This window comes from Schistocerca serialis, chromosome 2, assembly GCF_023864345.2.
Source record: "Schistocerca serialis cubense isolate TAMUIC-IGC-003099 chromosome 2, iqSchSeri2.2, whole genome shotgun sequence".
Classification (NCBI taxonomy): domain Eukaryota; kingdom Metazoa; phylum Arthropoda; class Insecta; order Orthoptera; family Acrididae; genus Schistocerca; species Schistocerca serialis.
The window spans coordinates 248846932-248870423 of NC_064639.1; the positions used below are offsets into that span (position 1 = coordinate 248846932).

At 44.7% G+C, this 23492-nt stretch overlaps 1 protein-coding gene across 2 annotated transcripts in view; it reads right to left on the reverse strand.

Annotated features, from left to right (window-relative positions):
* Positions 1-6342: 6342 nt before the first annotated feature.
* The window catches only part of LOC126455502 (uncharacterized), a 44564-nt gene continuing 27414 nt past the window's right edge, over positions 6343-23492 (reverse strand). For both annotated transcript variants that reach the window (XM_050091252.1, XM_050091253.1), the window contains exon 3: positions 6343-6943. In XM_050091252.1, coding sequence (XP_049947209.1) covers positions 6441-6943 — 503 coding nt within the window. In that variant the 3' untranslated portion in view covers positions 6343-6440. The remainder of the gene's footprint in view (positions 6944-23492) is intronic.

Consider the following 23492-nt stretch of genomic DNA (forward strand, 5'->3'; position numbering starts at 1 on the left):
CATCTGTGGTCATCAGTCCCCTAGAACTTAGAACTACTTAAACCTAACTAACCTAAGGACATCACACACATCCATGCCCGAGGCAGGATTGAACCTGCGACCGCAGCAGTCGCGCGGCTCCGGACTGAGCGCCTAGAACCGCGAGACCACCGCGGCCGGCTGTATCGGTGACAGTCTGTAGCACAGCCGTGCCAATCCTTCTCAACATAAGACGCTCAAATTTTCGTTCTGCCGAAATACTTGGACGACAAAATGATAGAGGCGAAATGGTGCAGCACGAGGCGCTTACATTTTCCTGCTCATGTACAGCATGCACTCGTCAAGGCACTGTAGATGGAACAGTGCCTCGATCTTTTAAGGTCCTTGAACGATACCGAAGGGCAGGACGGCACACGCAAAAGCAACGAAGACAGAAAATAGTGCGCCACAAGAGTTTGCGCAGCGCAGTGACAGGCAGAATCCGCACAATAACGGACGAAGGAGAGAAGAAGGGACTAGGTGAGAGCTGGATAGACACCGTGGTACACACCAGGCTGAGAAAGGCAGCATCGAAGCGCCGGATCACGGACGCCACGTGGATTGCGTGCAAGCGGCGCATAATGAGAGAAGGCGAGAGAATAATGGAGGCTCACCACCCCTAGTCCCAACTCAGGCAGAGGTGCGTGAGATCGCACAAGCGAGTGACCGAGGACAGTGATATATCGCTGGGGACATCTCGGTACAGAAGGGACATCACATACGCAGCACGTGGCTGGATTTGTATTTGAATTTGAAATACATTTATGTTAAGTGAGTCAAATATGGAAACTCTGAATCACATATCAGGAATAATACGACGTGGACCACCCGGCCAGTCGAATACGAAACGAAACTGTTGGCTGATCGTTAAGTTTGTGGAGTTAAGGCACTTCTCCTGTGTCAGTTTATCCCCTATTCACTATAACGTACCAGATTTGTCAAAACGACTATTCACTTACAAAATGATACCAAGTTTGTTTCTACTTCTTACTTTGCATCCAAAGGGCTCCCTTTACAATCTGAAGTTATAGTTTAAAACTAGTAACTGTCTATTTACATAAAATTACGTATCTTTCTATACGTAAACCACAGTTTCTCATTTGAAAGCATCGCAACCCGCACCGCTCTTTCGCCATGATTCTTACCTTGCCGGCCACTGTGGCCGAGCGGTTCTAGGTGCTTCAGTCTGGAACCGCGCTGCTGCTACGGTCGCAGGTTCGAATCCTGCCTCGGGCATGGATGTGTGTGTTGTGTCCTTACGTTAGTTAGGTTTAAGTAGTTCTAAGTCTAGGGGACTGATGACTTCAGATGTTAAGTCCTATAGTGCTTAGAGCCTTTTTTTCTTATCTACGACAATTACATTCGCATTTTCAGAGGTGGACTGTGTCAGCTGAGCTATCTGAGACGGCCTGTTCAAAGTTTGCATCTGCCAGTTCCTGCCTTCTGCAGTAAAAAACTCCGCATGCATTCTGTGTGGTGACGGTGGTGCCCCGCTTCATAGGAAGAGGTCAAGCAGCATTTACAACGGCTTGACTTCAATCAATGTGTGTCTCCAGGGTGAATTACTCCAACTGCAGAACCGCGTAGACCTCGATAAGCCTAGCTCAAAACTGTATCCCAGATCGATGCAAACGCTCGCTTGACTGGACAATCAAAACAGAAGTGTAAGGTCAGTTCATCTCACACTTGCAGCAAACAGGTCTACTGTAGTAACTCCTCGACTACCGACATTACGGTCAATTTTACCGCATTCTAGTCAAAAGTTACCGCGCCTAGTGCCCTCCTGGTCTCTTCCTTTTACAAACTGCAGTCTAGGAACGCCTACGCTCTGTATACGTAATCGACGTAGAGCATGCGCAAAAATATCTCGTTATTCAACGTCTACAAGATAGTCGTGCCAAAAACAAGCGCCTGACTCATTATCTGGCTCGATTTACACCGCAATAAACATTAAAGTATCAAAATTAAAATATATACAGATCTGCTAAAAATTTCGAAACTCTATGTCTGTAACCACGTTTATTTCAGAGTATAGACGAAAGGTGCATCAGTAGTTTTATTTAGGAAAAATCTAAATGTGCTTCCCCACTATGTCCTTTCCACAGGAAATTATTTTATCTGTAATTTTCGTATAATCTGTAGCTTTATATGGAGGTAAACCATTGAACAGATACTTGGAGTGAATCGTGATCTGTCAAATGAAACCGATGAAACAATGGCAGAATTTGGTAGTAAAGGTGTAGGGTGTCCGTCTATGTGTGTGTGTGTGTGTGTGTGTGCGTGTGTGCGTGTGTGTGTGTGTGTGTGGGTGGGTGGGTGGGTGGGTGGGTGGGTGGGTGGATGCGTGTGTGTGTGTGTGTGTGTGTGTGTGTGTGTGTGAGAGAGAGAGAGAGAGAGAGAGAAATACACCACACACACACACACACACATATGTAAGCACATGCACGCACGCACCCAAGCATACCACTGGAGGAAAGACTCTATTCCAGCACAAACTGCCTTTCAGAAGATGCCCATAACTCCACTCTGGCAGTAGCCGAAGACTGGGGATGTCTGGAACAACAAATCGAGCTCCTTTTCTGAAGAAAGCTTTCTTGGCTTTCCAGACTACCTATGATGCCTCATTTGCTTCGACCATACCACGATATGTTGCTTCATAGTTAGTTGAATTCTGACACATTTTTGCCACGTCTTCTGCAAATTTGTCTGTTGCCAAGCAACTATTGTCCTTTACGTCACTCTTCATGTCATTTTTTTCTTCTCTCACATGAAGGCTGTCCAATCTGTCAAACTGTTTCATACGTCCTTCCGTTCTTCGTAAACAGTGCAATGTTCGCTAGACTTAGAAGTGGTATTTGTCCCCTAAATCGTTTCTTTACTGCTTCAGAACAATGTATCCTTTTTACCATGCCTTAAAACAAATTTGTCTTGTTGTATTACATATTTACTAATCCTACTTTCAATGCTGATTATTCGTGTGAATCTTCTCAATATTTGTAGTTTTATTTCTATAAAGCAGATTGACAGTACTTGGAGATTTACAAGTAGTAGTCGCAAACGATGGGCGACATCAAACAGTTATGTTGGTCGCTATAGACAAAGTCCAAACAAGCAACTAGTAAGAATCACAACTAGTTGTTCTTGTAGCACTCTCTGCTAGGCCGTGCTATGCTTTGCCATGTTCGCAGAGGCTACCAAGTGTGTCTGCTGTGATGAAAGAGGTAATGATTGATGTAGCTGACCATCTGAATCCTTTTCCAGTGCCGGCCGCGGTGGTCTCGCGGTTCTAGGCGCGCAGTCAGGAAACGTGCGACTGGTACGGTCGCAGGTTCGAATCCTACCTCGGGCATGGATGTGTGTGTTGTCCTTAGGTTAGTTAGGTTTAAGTAGTTCTAAGTTCTAGGGGACTGATGACCACAGCAGTTGAGTCCCATAGTGCTCAGAGCCATTTGAACCTCTTCCAGTGATCGCTCCTCGTTCGCGGTGTCTTTATCTTCGCTTGTCTCAGGTTCATAATCGTCATCAGTGAAGTGAATTTCCGATTCAACTTTGAAATTCTCTGAGAGGTAACACTTCATGAAAGTCCACGCTGACGATACATGTTCGGAAACGTGTTTCGTGTACAAATACTACACTGAAGAGCTAAAGAAACTGGTACACCTGCCTAATATCATGCAGGGCCCCCCGCGAGCACGCAGAAGTGCAGCAACACGACGTGGCATGGACTCGACTAATGTCTGAAGTAGTGCTGGAGGAAACTGACATCATGAATCCTGCAGGGCTGTCCATAAATCCGTAAGAGTACGATGGGATGGAGATCTCTTCTGAACAGCACGTTGTTCATGTCTGGGGAGTTTGGCGGCCAGCGGAAGTGTTTAAACTCAGAAAAATGTTCGTGGACCCACTCTGTAGCAATTCTAGACGTGTCGAGTGTCGAATTGTCCTGCTGGAATTGGCCAAGTCCTTCGGAATGGACAGTGGACATGAATGGATGCACGTGATCAGACAGGATGCTCACATACGTGTCACCTGTTAGAGTCGCATCAGGGGTCCCATATCACTCGAACTGCACGCACCCCACACCATTACAGAGCCTCCTGCTGACATGCAGCGTCCATGGATTCATGAAGTTGTCTCCATACCCGTACACGTCCATCCACTCGATACAATTTGAAACGAGATTCGTCCGACCAGGCAACGTGTTTCCAGTCATCAATCGTCCAATGTCGGTGTTGATGGGCCCAGGCGAGGCGTAAAGCTTTGTGTCATGCAGTCATCAATAGTACACTAGTGGGCCTTCGGCTCGGAAAGCCCGTGTCGATGATGTATCGTAGAATGGTTCGCACGCTGACATTTGTTGATGGCCCAGCATTGAAATCTATAGCAATTTGCGGAAGGGTTGCACTTCTGTCACGTTGAACGATCATCTTCAGTCGTCGTTGGTCCCGTTCTTGCAGGATCTTTTCCCGGGTGCAGCGTAGTCGGAGGCCTAATGTTTTACCGGATTCCTGATATTCACGGTGCACTCGTGAAACGGTCGTATGGGGATGTCCCCACTTCATCGCTACATCTGAGATGATGTGCCCCATCGCTCATGCGTCGACTATAACACCACGTTCGAACTCACTTAAATCTTGAAAACCTGCCATTGTAGCGGCAGTAACCGATCTAACAACTGCGCCAGATACTTGATGTCTTACATAGGCACTGCCGACTGCAGCGCCGTATGCTGCTTGTTTATATATAGCTGTATTTGAATACGCATGCCCATACCAGTTTCTTTGATACTTCAGCGTGTTGCCTGAATTACACAATATAAACTGCGGTAGATTAGAATTTGCACTTGTCAAGTTGCAACAACAGGCAGCAACTGTTCTGTATGACTGTGTCTGTTGCCGGTTCAGTGTCAGATAATTTGCAAATATTCAGAAGAGAGATTTGTGTGTGGTCAAATTGACCACTTCCATCAGTCTAGGTATATCGAATGAAATGACAGACAAAATATAAATATTTTGTAAATGCTAATACATCATCCTAGAGAGGAGAAAAATATAGGAAAACTCATATTATTTCATTAACGAAGTAAATAAACTAGATATGACAATGAAGGAAAACATTATGGAAGGGGTCATTTTGTCCATCTCCGTCGCTGCAGTGTTAAGTAAGAGCCTGATCAGCATTACACACAGGTGGTAAAAGATATCTCATTAGTTCTTTCAGAGCCCATTAGAAAGAACCTTTGTTCTTCGCATTATGTCCATAAAGCATTAGCTTACTTTGAATTCTTGACTGAGATACACAAGAAGAGGCATGAGTGCAGCTTACGCATCACGTTGCGAGGCTGTTTCTCTGTCGGCGTCTAAACATAAGAGGAAATCAAAGTCATTTGTACAAAAGTGGGTAACACGTTATAAAGTATGTAAAAACGTGTATGACTTTGAAGAACGTGGCTCAGTCGGTAAAGTGTCTCCAAAACTGGAAACAATTATTATGAGTCTTATTTCTGTGAACCCGTTCTTAACACTGCGCAAGCAAAATTCACTTTGAAACAGCTGTCAACGCAAATTCGACGCATTTGGAGGTCTCTTGCATGCGAATACCTGGAAAACTTAGTTTCAAGCATGCCTCGCGGACACCAAGCAGTTATCGACACAGTGGATGACTGGATGTATTATCAAATGGCTCAAATGGCTCTGAGCACTATGGGACTTAAAATCTGAGGTCATCAGTCCCCTAGAACTTAGAACTACTTAAACCTAACTAACCTAAGGATATCACACACATCTATGTCCGAATCAGGATTCGAACCTGCGACCGTAGCGGTCGCGCGGTTCCAGGATGAAGCGCCTAGAACCACTTGGCCACACCGGCCGGCGACGTATTATCAGTTGTAATTGCATTCTTCTTTTGTTCATATATGGTGTATGTATATGTTTTAGTTTGTTGTGAAATTTCCACTTGTTTAACCCGTCTACGATCGTACTTAACAGACTGTACATGACCATGAGGCACGCGTGTATGTTACGCCGATGTAATCCAAACCACCTTCGCTCGAAAATGGTAGTCACTGATAGGGAAAAAAAATGGATCTGAGCACTATGGGACTTAACTTCTGAGGTCATCAGTCCCCTAGAACTTAGAAGTACTTAAACCTAACTAAGGACATCACACACATCCATGCCCGAGGCAGGATTCGAACCTGCGACCGTAGTGGTCGCACGGTTCCAGACTGTAGCTCCTAGAACCGCTCGACCACTCCGGCCGGCTGATGGGAAAAGGTTGTAGATAATAAAAAAGTCTGTCCAAGTTTATGGAGCCGTTTACTGTCGCGAAATCCAACAAATGGCTGTCTAGTGCTATACAGTGGTGGTAGCTGCAGCGTCTGAAATATGAAGTCATTTCAGTGGGAATCGGTGCAATTTTCAGAAGATGCGCATGAGGCCGGCCTGCCGGTAGGCGAAGACGGGTGCGCCCTGAGGCAGCAGGTCCTGGTAGTGGAAGCGAGCCAGGTAGCCCGGGTCTGCGGGCAGCGACAGCCGCTCCGGCAGCAGCGGGGAGGCGGCGGGGGCGGAGGCCGAGGCGGGGGCGGCGGGCCCGTGGGCGTAGGTGATGCGCTGGAGGCGGCCGTCCGGCTGCAGCAGGTAGTACACGCCGGACTCCAGGGCGCGGGAGCCGTCGGCAGCCGCTTCTGAGGGAGCCGTCGTGGTGGGCAGCTCGGTGGTGGTGGTCTCGGCAGCCTCTGTGGTCGTGGGGGCGGGCGGGGGCGGAGGGCCGTACTGCTGTGGCGGCGGCGCGTACAGGCCGGAGCTCCTGGAAGGCAGGAAGAATTGGCGACCTTCCGGACGCCAGCCTGAGGGAGGGTACGGAGCCGCGTCTGGCGCGCCGTACTGCTGCGCAGGCGCTTCTGGCCGCGCAGAGGCGCACCCTGCGAGCAGCAAGAGAGCAGACGCTACGAGGAGGTACATATTGCTGTCAGGGGGATGAGCTGGTACGGTGACTGATGCCGCACTGGGCGACACCGCTGTACTTATAGCAGCCCGCTGACATTGACCTCCATAGCGTTACGACGCTGGCCGTTGTCTCGCTGGCCGAATGAGGCGGAGGACTCGCAGGAACGTGGCCGGCTTGCCAATGTCCGTCCAACGGCCCCCGTGACGAAGGCATGTGGATATCGGACTTCCCCGTACCAACGACGTAACAGATACGTGCAGCACGTAACGCGTGCAATGTAATATTTCACAAAAGATTCCAGATTCAGTTCGTGGCATTCGGCAAGTGATACAACTCAAAGATATTAGCAAAAATCTTCTATGTTGGATGTTCTACAATTTGCATACTCTGTGTAAAGCCCGTTCTGCACGATACGTACAGGGTGACAATTATTGTACTGAATTGAAAAAACGTAAATCAGTTACAAACTACGGCGTGTGCACACTTTATTCAATATGTAAACGTCACTACAGATATTCGAACGAAGGTTATGACATGTTCGATATGCTTGAACCAATGGCGATGATGTGGCGGAGACAAATGGCGAAATTCTGCATGTCCCGTTCAGTTGTCGGAACATACACGTTGTCGATGACCCCCTGAATAGCTGTTTCCGGTTCAGCAATCGTTCTGGGGTTATTGCTGTACACCTAGTCTTTAATATAGTCCCACAAAAAGGATAATAATGCGGCCAATCGAGACCCATGTCAGTGGCTTCTGGGTACCCCAGAGACGGAATGCGGTCCTCAAAGTGCTCCTCCAGGACATCACTCTCCTGCTTCGATGGGGTCGAGTTCCGTCTTGCATGACCACCTCTTGTCGAAATCAGGGTCACTTTGGATAATGGAGATAAAATCACCTCCCAAAGCCTTCACGTACCATTCAGTAGTCACAGTGCCATCAAGAAATTTCGCACCGATTATTTTACTTCTGCCAGTATCTCGTCTCCTACCTTCCAAACTTTACAGAAGCTCTCCTGCGCAGGAGAGCTTCTGTAAAGTTTGGAAGGTAGGAGGCGAGATACTGGCAGAAGTAAAGCTGTGAGTACCGGGCGTGAGTCGTGCTTCGGTAGCTCAGATGGGAGAGCACTTTCCGGCGAAAGCCAAAGGTCTCGAGTTCGAGTCTCGGTCGGGCACACAGTTTTAATCTGCCAGGAAGTTTCATATCAGCGCACACTCCGCTGCAGAGTGAAAATCTCATTATGGTTTCTCTTCTTATTACAGACGCTTATTCGCCCAGATCGCTCAAAAAAACACAGTGATTACTAGTTTCAGTGAAATAAAATCGCAACCTTCAGATAATTTGTATTGATTACTTTTCGGGACCATTTCATTTCATCGACTGTTTACATTAATTGTACACAACTGTAATGTATATAAACGTACAATTGTGGAAAACTCTAACGTCAAACCAACATAAAATGCATAGAAATTCAAATTATACATACCTTGTAGAGACGACATTCCATAGTCATGTTAAATCTAGACCTCGAGCTACGCTGTATTCAGTAGCCTGCTTTATTGTCACCACGTCAAACGAGGTAAAGATAGTACACTTTGTGAAACGGTAACACCACTTGTATCTTTTATTACTCGGCATATTCTACGAAGTTGCTACTTTTATCGATATTAATGCGGTCTGAAATCTAGTATTTAAGCTTTGTAGCGCTTTTTTATGTACTGAATTGGTAGTCTTATTGTATATTTTATCTGTTCCATGATATAGTGATATTACGCTGCAAGATGCTGCAATAGATTAAAACAGAGTTCACCAGTGTGTTTCATAGATAATGACGGGCCACCTCTTGTGTTTTTATAGTTCCATCTTACAGCCCTTCTCTCTCTTTTTAATTTTACAGATGGAAATTACTACGAAAATTTTGTATAATAAGTCAGTATGTAACCTTATCGTAACCTAGGCCATCACTCAGATAAAAGACGTTACCCATAACCGAGACCCCGAGCTACTCAACACACATCAGCTGGTCACTGAAGATACGTTATTATACAAGACTCTACACTCGCACGTAGTAAAGTTTCATATTCTGAATCTCTATGGACCAAGAATTTATTATTGGGGTGTTAATAGCTTACCACTTTATGTAGATGACAACAATAACACTGATATAAGATACAATAATAATATTTTTGTAATAATTTTTGACGTATGTACTTAGAAAACCAGGTATATAATTCTTTTAATTTTATGGATTTTTACATACATAAAAATATAAAAAATGAAAAATATAAAATTCTTTACATTATATTTCGAAGACGTAATGTTGTGATGTAAAAGACTGCTGTCGTCTGGTGGTGTGTCAAAACACGATGTATTCCTTTGATTGCCTCGTAAGTTTACTCACAGTTATGAACAATGACACAATATGAAAACATTTTATATACGTCTTATGTATTTTATTTTTGACAGTTGTACGATGAGGGAAGGTGCTATGGAATGTTGTCTCTATAAGGTATGTTTACTCTGAATTTTTATCCATTTTATGTTAGTTTGACGTTAGAATTTTACGTAATTGTACATTTATATACATTACAATCTTGTCAAATTAATGTGAACAGTCTACAACACGGATTGGTCCTGTATTTTTTTCTATACGAATGACCTGAAGATAGCTATTTAATTTCGCTGAAACTAGTAATCACTGTATGTTTTTGTGCGATCTGGGCGAATAAACATTTGTAATAAGAAGAACAACCATGTTAGGGATTACTTATTCATTTCTGTGTAGTCATGTGATATAAATATATCGGCAATGTATATGCCTCTTGGTGTTGCAAATACGCTCAATAATGGCGGCATCTTTAATTCACCTCCACTTCAGGGTCACACTTTAAATTTATCGCAATTAAGCCTCCACGTAAGATATGTCAGGTGAAAGAGCGAATCATATCCATAAGATTTTGTGTCCTACTCCATACTGTATTATCAAGATTCGATGAACCACGATGGCAATTTGACAAGACAAAAAAGTGATGGTTCGCGGAAGTCTCCAATTTCGAACTGCAAAGTAGGAAAAACTGCAGGTGGATAAAAATTAGTACCATAGACCTTCGTTACAAAACCGAAGCACCTACGTGATCTTGACTAAGATTACGAAATACTGATTATGGCAATATGTCTGTTGTATAAAGGAATTAAGCAGCCTGCTTCGTGATTTTCTAGGTATATATTTCTAGGTATATATTGGAATTGATAATATAAGGGACGGTCGAGGGTAAACGAAGGAAAGAGCAAAGAAGAATATTTTGGTCAGAGAACATAAAGCAGTGGGAAGAACTGCCAAGTGTGTATCAGCTGCTACATACTGCGTTTCATGAAATAAAGATGCTCTGTGTGGTCGCCAAAATCCATTAATGGATAGGTTAAAGAAAAAGACGAAGAAGAAGAAGCTATTCGTGGGAGGCTAAGCTTTCTGGGAACGATTTTCTGAGACACCGTTCTGATCTCTGAGCCACGTCCCCACAACTCATACAGCCTGGGTAAGGCCGGACGCTAGGCACACACATCCTTCTCTCTGACGTCTGCTATGTGCTCAGTAGGCGCGTGGTCAGCATTCCTGAGCACACGCGACTCGTATTCTCTACGCGGCGTGACGTACTGTGCCCTCAGGAGTACACGTGTATCTGATGCTCTGGTGAAAACGGCTGCACACTGACTTTTATTCGTCTAGCACTGGTGAGTAGTTGACTGCACTGTGATCTGTCTAACCCCTTTAGAATCCGTGGTAGTCAGCGGCACCCTCTATCACCAACAACTTGTGACACAGCGGTTGACTACAGTGGTGTTACTTTCTCCAAATCTACGTCCTCACTGCACACACTTGACTTAGTAGCAAGTGAAAACCCCAGTTCCTGCTCGACCTGCAACAGATGTCTAGCGATCTGTCCACGATGAAAGGGACTGACATAGAACCTCTTCCCTATCTACTCTCAACTGATGGCCGCTATTAGGTCTGAGGACAGGCCAGTCACGTGTTTTGATGAGAACTTCCTTCGGTTTCTGTTTATTGCTAGGTTCCATTGCAGTATCCCTACAACTTCTTCACTGGTCTGTTTTTCAGTGTCCAGTCATTGTCACCTCCGAAAAATACTGAAGTAAGGAATCACTAGCACCAGCACAGTAAATGGTGACTGAGGTGACACAATGGAAATGACTTAATGAATAGGCTTACGTCGAACAACAACCGACCAGAAATACAAAGTGTTCTCTTCGCAGGGCAACCTCAGTTGTACATCTCCATTTTCACAAAACGAAGAAACGCTACCGCAATTTTTGTGGTTTTCTTCATTTTGAGAAATGACCCGAAATACTATCACCTGCCTTACGAAGAATCCAACAACAATATGGCCCCATCGGTGACACGAAGTCCGCAGTGTCTAGACAGCGCCTCCTCGCTCCGCACCTGATGTCACAAGCCGGCCTGCTGGTTGCTATCCGTTCCACAAGGCATAGAAGGAAGCAGAGGAGGCATTTCCTGTGGCGCAGGACTAGAGAGCGCTTCCCCCCCCCCCCTCCCCTCCCCCTCACCCCACACCACGCCTGGCGCAGCACCACCAGTCTCTCTGCTGTTTTCCCTGTGTTTACTTGTCTTACTTACTACCTCATCACGCCTTTCTAACGGGTTTCTTTTAGGTTTGTTAGTTTTTAAGTAAATTATAACCTCTTCAGTTTAATATAACTACTGATGGCAGCACGCGAGACTCGACTTTGTTTACGTACAGACCGGACCACAATATTCCACAGTACACGATTGACGCACGTGGCCCGGCAGTAAGGTTATAGCCATAGCGCGTTACCGCTTCTGAGTATTCTTGGCGTCTGTCACAGTGGACAGTCATCGAGCAAATATACGTATCGAAGAGTAACCTGAGATGGAAAAGTGTTGATAAGTAAGGCAGTTCAGTTTTATCGATAAGAAAAACGGAAAGTTTTGCTTCGTTTTAAAAAATATAAAAATATTCCAAGCTGAGAGGGAGGACATTGTAACATGGCGTGCACACATTCCTAGAACAATGACAGATAACGAGAAAGGAGAGAAGAATTCTAAACAGTAACCTAAACACTGACTCCAGTTATTAGATCGTAAAGCAAGTTTTACTTTAATTTCATGCACTTCAGTGTGTGGTAAGTGTCTATGGGATCAAACTTCTGACGTCATTGGTCCCTGGGCTTAGACACTACGTAATCTAACTTAAAGTAAGTTACGCTAAGGTCAACATGCACACCCATGCCCGAGAGAGGACTCGAACCTCCGACGGGGGCAGCCGCACGAACCGTGGCAAGGCGCCCGAGACCACGCTGCTACCACGTATGACTCGTTCACTTCTCTGTAGAAAAATGTATTCATAGCCAATATATTACACATTCGCTTCAGTTATTAATAGTAACACAACAGCTTTTTTTTTCCATTTTCTGTGCTTTCCTGCACAAGAATAAGAGATCAAAAGCGAAAATTACTCTTGTTTCTTACAAACACAGCTGCACCGTTCGAGAGTAAGGGAAGTTTTATTTTCCTATTGTTCATTTCAATTGTTTTCTGTAGAGGAATGTGTTAACATAATGTATGTTTGTTTTACCTGCCGCATGTATATGAAGCACAATTCAGGAACCGCGTTCCATTTTGATGGAGCACAGTTATATCGCTCGGGCGTCATTCGAAACAATTGAATGAAACTATCAATAGCGGAACAAGTCAGCACTCGTTGCTTGTTCAGCTAAATGGTAGTTGTAAAATAAATAGGTGTAAATAAATGCCCGAATAATTTCAATAACATGAATCACGTTGTGAACAAAATAATATACGCTACTGGCCGGTCATTGGACAAATATACACTCCTGGAAATGGAAAAAAGAACACATTGACACTGGTGTGTCAGACCCACCATACTTGCTCCGGACACTGCGAGAGGGCTGTACAAGCAATGATCACACGCACGGCACACCGGACACACCAGGAACCGCGGTGTTGGCCGTCGAATGGCGCTAGCTGCGCAGCATTTGTGCACCGCCGCCGTCAGTGTCAGCCAGTTTGCGGTGGCATACGGAGCTCCATCGCAGTCTTTAACACTGGTAGCATGCCGCGACAGCGTGGACGTGAACCGTATGTGCAGTTGACGGACTTTGAGCGAGGGCGTATAGTGGGCATGCGGGAGGCCGGGTGGACGTACCGCCGAATTGCTCAACACGTGGGGCGTGAGGTCTCCACAGTACATCGATGTTGTCGCCAGTGGTCGGCGGAAGGTGCACGTGCCTGTCGACCTGGGACCGGACCGCAGCGACGCACGGATGCACGCTAAGACCGTAGGATCCTACGCAGTGCCGTAGGGGACCGCACCGCCACTTCCCAGCAAATTAGGGACACTGTTGCTCCTGGGGTATCGGCGAGGACCATTCGCAACCGTCTCCATGAAGCTGGGCTACGGTCCCGCACACCGTTAGGCCGTCTTCCGCTCACGCCCCAACATCGTGCATCCCGCCTCCAGTGGTGTCGCGACAGGCGTGAATGGAGGGACGAATGGAGACGTGTCGTCTTCAGCGATGAGAGTCGCTTCTGCCTTGGTGCCAATGATGGTCGTATGCGTGTTTGGCGCCGTGCAGGTGAGCGCCACAATCAGGACTGCATACGACCGAGGCACACAGGGCCAACACCCGGCATCATGGTGTGGGGAGCGATCTCCTACACTGGCCGTACACCACTGGTGATGGTCGAGGGGACACTGAATAGTGCACGGTACGTCCAAACCGTCATCGAACCCATCGTTCTACCATTCCTAGACCGGCAAGGGAACTTGCTGTTCCAACAGGACAATGCACGTCCGCATGTATCCCGTGCCACCCAACGTGCTCTAGAAGGTGTAAGTCAACTACCCTGGCCAGCAAGATCTCCGGATCTGTCCCCCATTGAGCATGTTTGTGACTGGATGAAGCGTCGTCTCACGCGGTCTGCACGTCCAGCACGAACGCTGGTCCAACTGAGGCGCCAGGTGGAAATGGCATGGCAAGTCGTTCCACAGGACTACATCCAGCATCTCTACGATCGTCTCCATGGGAGAATAGCAGCCTGCATTGCTGCGAAAGGTGGATATACACTGTACTAGTGCCGACATTGTGCATGCTCTGTTGCCTGTGTCTATGTGCCTGTGGTTCTGTCAGTGTGATCATGTGATGTATCTGACCCCAGGAATGTGTCAATAAAGTTTCCCCTTACTGGGACAATGAATTCACGGTGTTCTTATTTCAATTTCCAGGAGTGTATTATACTAGAACTGACACGTGATTACATTTTCACGCAATTTGGGTGCCTAGATCCTGAGAAATCAGGACCCAGAACAACCAGCTCTGGCCGTAATAACGGCCTTGATACGCCTGGGCATTGAGTTAAACAGAGCTTGGATGGCGTGTACAAGTACAGCTGCCCATGCAGCTTCAACACGATACCACAGTTCATTAAGAGTAGAGGCAGTTGCTCGGCCACCATTGACCAGACGTTTTCAGTTGGTGAGAGATCTGGAGAATGTGCTGGCCAGGGCAGCAGTCGAACATTTTCTGTATCCAGAAAGGCCCCTACAGGACCTGCAACATGTGGTCGTGCATTATCCTGCTGAAATGTAGGGTTTCGCAGGGATCGAATAAAGGGTAGAGCCACGGGTCGTAACACATCTGAAATGTAACGTCCACTGTTCAAAGTGCAGTCAATTCGAACAAGAGGTGACCGAGACGTGTAACCAATGCACCCCATACCATCACGCCCGGTGATACGCCAGTATGGCGATGACGAATACATGCTTCCAATGTGCGTTCACCGCGATGTCGCCAAACACGGATGCAACCATCATGATGCTGTAAACAGAACCTGGATTCATCCGAAAAAATCTCGTTTTGCCATTCGTGCACCCAGGTTCGTCGTTGAGTACACCATCGCAGGCGCTCCCGTCTGTGTTGCAGCGTCAAGGGTAACCGCAGCCATGGTCTCCGAGCTGATAGTCCATGCCGCTGCAAACGTCGTCGAACTGTGCGTGCAGATGGTTGTTGTCTTGCAAACGTCCCCATCTGTTGACTCAGGGATCGAGACGTGGCTGCACGATCCGTTACAGCCATGCGGATAAAATGCCTGTCATCTCGACTGATACGAGCCCGTTGGAATCCAGCACGGCGTTCCGTATTACCTTCCTGAACCTACCGATTCCATATTCGGCTAACAGTGATTGGATCTCCATCAACGTGAGCAGTAATGTCGCGATACAATAAACCGCAATCGCGATAGGCTACAATCCGACCTTTATCAAAGTCGGAAACGTGATGGTACGCATTTCTCCTCCTTGCACGAGGCAGCACAACAACGTTTCACCAGGCAACGCCGGTCAACTGCTGTTTGTGTATGAGAAATCGGTTGGAAACATTCCTCATGTCAGCGGGTTGAAGATGTCGCCACCGGCGCCAACCTTATGTGAATGCTCTGCAAAGCTAATCAATTGCATATCACAGCATCTTCTTCCTGTCGGTTAAATTTCGCGTCTGTAGCACGTCATCTTCGTGGTGTAGCAATTTTAACGGCCAGTAGTGTATGTCGACAACATGGATTCCTGAAACCACGCAGCATAGAGCGTAAAAACATACAGTGAGCGACTCCCGGTGTCTTTTCATTTCATTAAGTTTTTCTTTCATTACCAGCTTCGGTTTGTATCGGCAGCAAACGAAAAAGTACAACACGAGGCTGCTCCGCATTCCGCATAGCAGACAGCAATAGCAGTGGGTGTGGCGCGTAGGTGCCAAGGTCGTCGCGGAAAAACTTCAATATGCCTAACGTATTTTCTCTAGAATCTACTTCTCCCTCCAGCGTATGAGTGGTGTTGTACGTTACTTTGAAGTACCACAATAATTATGGGCCATAATGAAAACAACTTCATTATCAATCTACAATGTGTGGCTACAGCGAATAGTTTCCTCAAAATCGAATGAGAAAGACTGCATAGTGCAAAACACGCGCTGACAACGAAACAATGTTCTTTTTATTTTTTTACACGAAAAGGTTTGCTGAGAAACTAACTACAGAGTCGGATGCAGCTTTATCTACATAAAAAAAATTTAAGGCAAATGGGGTGACTTGAAATTTCTCTCCCCGTGTGTCGTGCTATACGATCTGCACGGAGCGACCAGAATCTCTATGGTTGTGGGTACCCAGAGGGTTGGGGAAGTTTGACACACCTTACCCGACCCCTCTTCCCCTTAAAGGTTACTCTGTTTGCTTGTATGCCCTGTGGTCCAGTCCAGCTCCCGCGGAAGGCAGCCCGCGGGCTGCGGGTATCCGTCCACATCGGCCAAGTGTCAACGAAGGAAAATTGGGGAAAAGCTTCGAAGAGTCGCAAATTTTTTATAGTTGTAGTTAGGAGTGCCATGAACAACAAACTAAAAATCCTCACAGGTAGAATATGAAGGTAGAGGGGAGAGGGGGGCGGCTAGTATGAAGGTCACCATTTTTCGTTTTTCTTTAATAACTTGAATCTCGGGCTTTTATCAAAAATGTTTTCCGGTGCAAAATTAAACTGCATCAAATTTCCTACAAAAAAGTGCTATTCCTTTTTTCCTCTAGGACAAATAGTTTCCACGTCGCAGGGGCGGGATAATTGCAGTTTATTAAAAACTTTTTGAATGGTATAAAATTAATGTTTATTGTGGAATGAAGTGGGTTAAGAACAAATATTAAATGTTCGTATCACGCGTTAGTGCAGTAGGGCTGCACTGAGGAGTAATTTATGTTTTGGGTGTAGAGCAGGGTGCGGGAGGAGGGGGGGGGGGGGGGGGTGTAAAACGTGAGGTAAGTAAGTCGCTGAATTGAAGCCATGCACTTTCGTCTTTCATAGTACTGCAAATTGAAGACCGAGCAGGCGCCACCCTATATAACCCACTACGTCACAAGAAGCAATTTCTGGGTGTTTCACGAAGTTATCTGAAAATTTTGCAGCGCGCCTTATGAATAACTGGCGACGCAGTACACAGACGTACCAGGGTGTTTACTTTCCACAAAGTGCTTTAATACTACATGGAATACAGATATAAGTTATAAATAATACTAACGTAAGAAACGTATGTGGGCAGAATTTACTTCTCCAGTTTTTTTATTTGCGTAGACAAAAATAACTTCACTGAGATAAGTTGTTACTTATTTGCAGTTGCACGAAAGATCCTCCCCCAGCAGCATGCTGTCAATATGTTTTCGACAATGTCGATTAAATTGTCTCCACCACCAATGACTGGAATACGCTTCACAGCGTGAGGGGTATAAAACGTATAATCCTAGCATTAGCTCTCCCAACATCTGAAGCGACCCAGAGAATTAAACTGGAACCCTCTGCAGCAGAAGCAGGTCGCCAAGTTTTATGGAACTTCACAGATATTACAACATACGTAAAGAAATGCATTACATCAGATTACTGTTCTACACTTGAATATGATCAGTAACATTCCATCATATATATTGACACCAAATTTCCAAGATATACTGTGGATGTATGGTGGGTGGCTCCACTCAGTGCAGCCAACCCTACAAGTGCCGAACGGAAGAGATTTGTGCAGTCTACCAGTAACACTGTTAGTGGTGAAAGAATCGCAGTAACTTCCAGCTCACACAGTAATTCACCAGGTGACTACTAACTGGTTACACGGCTTTACAATACACTGTCAATGATAGCCACCAGGAGGGTGCCAATTCCTTTTCCATCAACGCTACGTAGGTCATTGACAACATCATTCTCTACACGAACGAATTTTACATAAAATCTCAGTAACTGCATATAAGTACTCGCTTAACAAACTGAAAATAACTCCACTATATAGACACGATCTCCTTGAAGTTATTTTGCCTACTCACGTAAGGAAGCGGGACAGAAAATTCTGCAGAGGTATAGTTTGTTTAAACTGAAAATCGAGCAGCACTCGTGATATGAGAAGTCGCCTTTCCAAGAAAAACGCTACAACTGTCATAAAGGAAGACTAAGAATCAATTTTTCCCACTAGCAGTGTAGAACGGTGTGCAGAGATTTACGTAGAATCTGCCCACACACGTTTAGTGCCACGGCGTGTCTGCACATAGGGTGATAATGACTCATAAACTACGAGAAAACTGAAGAAGAACGTCGAAGCGCTGAAGATGTGGTGCTATGCAAGGATGTTGAAAATTAGGTGGAGTGATAAAGAATGAGGAGGTTTTCAGCAGAATCAGCGAAGAAAGGAACATATAGAAAACACTGACGAGATAAATGGACAGGATGATAAAAAATGTGTTAAGTCGTCAGGGAATACCCTCCTGGAACTAGAGGGAGCTGAAGAGAGTAAAGGTTGTAGGGGAAGACACAGACTGGAATACATCCAGCAGATAACTGACAACGTTGTGTGCAAGTGCTACGCTGAGATGAAGAGGTTGGCACAGGAGAGGAATTTGTGGCGGGCCGCATCAAACCAGTCAGAAAACAGATGACTCAAACGAAACTAGCACAGCTCAAAGTATAAAAGATGTACGTCGGGTAAATTTAGAGAAACTGTTTTCTAAGTAGACTGTGTGAGAATTTTGCTACCTGAGAAATATGTCTTACACAGAGAACATCAGAATGCAATAAGAGCATTGGGGTGCACACGGAGGCGTAACTTTTCCCACGTCCGATACCGTACGTGATAAGGCACTGCATTTAGGACAAGACAGTGTTGGTGCGAAGTACCATTCACCGTGCACTGTGTTCTGCATAACTGAATATGTACATACGTAGATACAGATATTGGAAACTCAATATACAAGCAGACTACGTACAAGATATTACTGAGATTGATTTAGTTAAGTTATTATTAATCACATCCCTCAGAACATGTAGAGAAAACCTATTTTCTAAATCTGCCTGAAATGTTTACGTAGATTATTATCGGGCCATTGCGCACACCGAGCGAGGTGGCGCAGTGGTTAGCACACTGGACTCGCATTCGGGAGGACGACGGTTCAGTCCCGTCTCCGGCCATCCTGATTTAGGTTTTCCGTGATTTCCCTAAATCGCTTCAGGCAAATGCCGGGATGGTTCCTTTGAATGGGCACGGCCGATTTCCTTCCCCATCCTTCCCTCACCCGAGCTTGCGCTCCGTCTCTAATGACCTCGTTGTCGACGGGACGTTAAACACTAATCTCCTCCTCCTCCATTGCGCACATCCAGTTGAAGAATCCAGACGGCTATGTGGTCCTGTCCGATGAAAACTGAACAAATTCTAAAGATTTTCTGTAATGTGCATAGATCACTGCTCGTACAGTCAGTTCCACCAGAAAGTTTTCGCCGTTATCTGTATGAAATAAAAGACACTATTATAAACATATGATTATATGAAATTATATGTTGTTTCTATTTGCACTATTACCTAACCCAATTGCAATCATTATCGATTATAGCTTGGCATCTTTTTGGCATGCTTTCCACGAGATTTTCTGCAAATTCTCTCGGTAATGATCTCCATATAATGCTGATTTTAATGACAGCTGCTTCAAAGTATATATTGGCTTTTCTTTATGCTTCATCTTAATATACGACCAAACATTTGCGATCGGATTTGCATCCGGAGACTTTGCAGACCAATCAATCGTAGACACCCCATTGTCTTGTTTACACACTGTACAGAGACGGCTGCTCCTGAAGCACACGGTTTGCCTCGTTCGAACCACACAGCTTCTTAATGGACCTCAGACGGCATTTTAGATAAACATTTCACATTTTTAGCGTTTAAATTGGCTGTTAATAAGTGCAAATAGCCAAAACTGCAACCGGCAAAAAAAAAACATTCAACCCTCACACTGTTTATCTACACACTGTTCAAAAGCGCATTGCGTGCAGATTCGAGACCACTACCACAGATGTCGGTGCCGACGTTACCTTTAACATTATGTCGTACACTTTCTAGTGGAGCAGACTGTATATCAAATATTCACCTTTCCTGCAGAAGCTTCTACGTTGAGAAGATGGCAGTGAAAAATAAATAAAGTCAGGTCTGCGCAGTCGAGGAAATTGTTATACACAAAATATATTACCAAGCACCTACAATTTTCGGAGAATAATATCAGAAAACACGAATAAAACTTATTCGTCTTCATTTTCCACGATAAATTGTAGCAACGACAATCGACGTTACCTTTCCTATTGGTGGTATAAACACTCAGCCACTCTGATGATGGTACAGGATAAAGATGGAGCTCGGTCATAATTAACAATGAAATTTTCAATAGTTTACATCCTTTTTGCTTTGTGTACACCAGTCCAATCTGTCTAGTGCAAATAGGAAACAAATATTATCATAACGCACCCCGCAACGAAATAAATTTTAGCAAGCAGCGCTCCAGATGTACTGCGGATTATGAATCGAAATCCTTTTTAAGATGTGCTGCCCAAAAAGGAACGAAGCACTGAGTTCATTACGAAATCTTTCGACCGCAGCAAAACAGCCCTGGAAATTTTCATAATAGCAACATTTCCGACCGTGAAGATCTGCATTCTGTAACCAGATAATCTTCTTACCTAAGTATTTGCTGCTAATACCCTACACGCTAATCAGAAATTTCTCCTATATTAGTCTGAGAGCCTGTACCAACATCTTAAGCACTGGGATTATACTTGTTAATGGTCAAACCGACATTTTCCTTTCCTCTCAGTCCTGAAGGCTCTTGAGCTAGTTATTTTCCGCACACGGCACTAGTTCTGTTCACTTGCTTCAATAGTGCTTGCGTCTCTGTCACTGTTATTGCGCCTTTTATAACAAAATATGATGTTTATGCGTTGCGCCATTACACTAATGCACGGGGCCTCGCGCCCTTGCGCTTGAATGCCTGTAGCAAATTTTCAGCTTACAAGGGGAGGCCACGACGTTTGGAACGCGGATTTACTGTAAACTTCGTACACTCGTAGTAATCCGTAAGGACAACAAAATGTGTAAGCAGTAGCGCGTACATCTCAAGCGTTATTGAGAAAATCGCAAGATAATTTCGGTAGTCAAATATATTCCTGTGCGCGGCCATTCTTATCAAGAAGCTGCGCAGCCGAGAGGTTAGCGTTCAAGCCCTGTAATCGCTGGATCGAGTTCCGTTTTTTATTTCTAACACAGTCAATTTCTTTACTATTTATATAACAATTGATATAATGGGAAAAGTTCGTGTAATCGGATGAACTTTTACTAAATTTACAATGTGCTTAAAATGCATAAAGGATACTGAAAATGTATGCTTGTCTGTGATTTGAGAAATCCCTTATACCTGGAACGAGCCCGAAACGACGTGATACCTCCAAGTTTTGAGCGGCACAGACGGCTTTCGAAAGATGTGCAATTAATCATCGCTTTCGACATTACAAGTACAAGTTGCAAGATGGTATTTTTCGTAAAAACATGGAAAACATGAAGTTAAGCGTCACCAGCTGCATTGAATAAATGCTACGTTTCCGGATACGCAAGGTCTTTTGAGGTTTTCCATGGAAAAACAAATCTCGTTACCATATTCAAAAACCTCTCTTTCAGACGATGATTTGGAAGCAATCCATGCATAACGAAGCATTTCCCTAAATATCGGCGATGATAATTGGTGTTGCAGTATCGACTGTATTTTAATAGCGTCTTCAAGAGAAGCAATTTCTCGTTCTCTTTCGATTAAGTACGAAAAATTTTGAAGACACAGACAAGCATACATTTTCAGTATCACTTGATGCATTTGGTCGTTTACTAGTCGATAGTTATGAATATTATATTATTTGTTATAGTAAAAATTTGTAGACAAATAACATAGTAAATTTAATAAAAGTTCACCCGATCACACGTATTTTTCCCATTATATCAATTGTAATATAAATAGTAAAGAAAATGACTGTCTTGAAAATAAAATTACGGGGCTTGAACGCTAACCACTCGGCTGCTGCTGCTTCATGGTAAAAATGGCCACGCATAGATTTATATTGGACGACCTTAATTATATTATGATTTTCTCAATAACGCTTGAGAAGTACGTGCTAATGCTTACACACTTTGTTGTCCTCATGGAGTACTACGAGTGTTCGAAGTTTACAGTACAAGTACATCCGCGTTCCAAACGTCGTGGCCTCCCCTTGTTAGTGTTTTTGACGCTACGCGACTCTTTACGCTGTATGTGTCCATTCAGTCGCACACTTCTTTAACAACGTTGCCATTTAACTATCGTTACAAACACTGGACATTTGGACGCATCTTGCAAAACCTTGACTTTTCTCGTGTAGTTTGAATAAATATTTATCTGGGTGAACTTAAAATTTATTTTCGTTTCGTTGAAGACTGCTCCAGATACATGAAGAGTCTGTGATTTTTTGTTGTGCGTCGGTTCATGTGAACAGTTTTTATGCAGGTTTGTTGTTTAGGCAATGTAATGATAAAAGTTAAAACCCTCCATCAAGTGTGGTCTCTTATTCTCGTTGTTCTTTAGGTCGAGGAGACTTCGCATGGGTCGTGGGGTCAGCGTTATCTTGCTGCTGAGCGGCTTACTACGAACTCATGGCCGAGGTCGCGCCTCTTGTGATGTAATCGCCGCCACGTTCTACGCTCCAGAGCGTAAATTTCTGCTGGCCTGAAGTTACTGCAGGTAACGTAGCTTAGGACAGGATCGAATCTTACATTGTACTCTACGTAGGTTCATTATCTACAACTATTACAGTCAATTGCAGATTCAGCAGTTTTATGAAAGTTCGTTCACCGTGAAACAATCTCCAAACACAAACCAATAGAAACGTTTAGAGACACATAGTGAATGGAAACCATGGGCCCCATAGATCTTTCGAGTATTTTCCAACGTCTAAATCATTAGACAGGGTACGACCTGGAACTTGTGAAGAATGGGAAAGATAGTTGGTCATAGTGTTTTTAGGAATTCATTTCAGCTTCGTTGCAGAGACTGAGGGAAACCACGGAAAATCTGCATCAGGAAGTCATACGGGTATTCGAGGTTCGCTTATTTCTTCAGTACGAATCCTGGAGGTTTACAGAATTCTCCTGACCTAGGGCACGAATTATTGCAATGTTTCCGAAACTATAGTTTCAAAGACATTCAACAAGAATACCTAATATTACCACCGGCTAAACGATGGAAATTCTAAGTTACCACATAGCACTTTGATGCATTCAGTGTGATCCCCGTGTGTAACACGACACACGTAGAAATGTTAGTGTCGTTTTCTTCAATCCCTCTCAAGTATGTCTGCTGTGATGTTACTCGATGGCTGTGATACTATACATTCTCAATCATACGAACGTCATGTTTGGAAGTGAAGAAATGTGACCACTGTCATTGAGAAATCCCCATAGGAAGAAATCGTGAACAGAGATACCCGGCGAGTGGGGTGGTCAACTGTTGAAAAGATTATCTGGTGCCGATATTAGCGCTATTCTTCAATCTTACAAGGGTTTATTAGGTTATCAGTGGCCCTACGTATTTT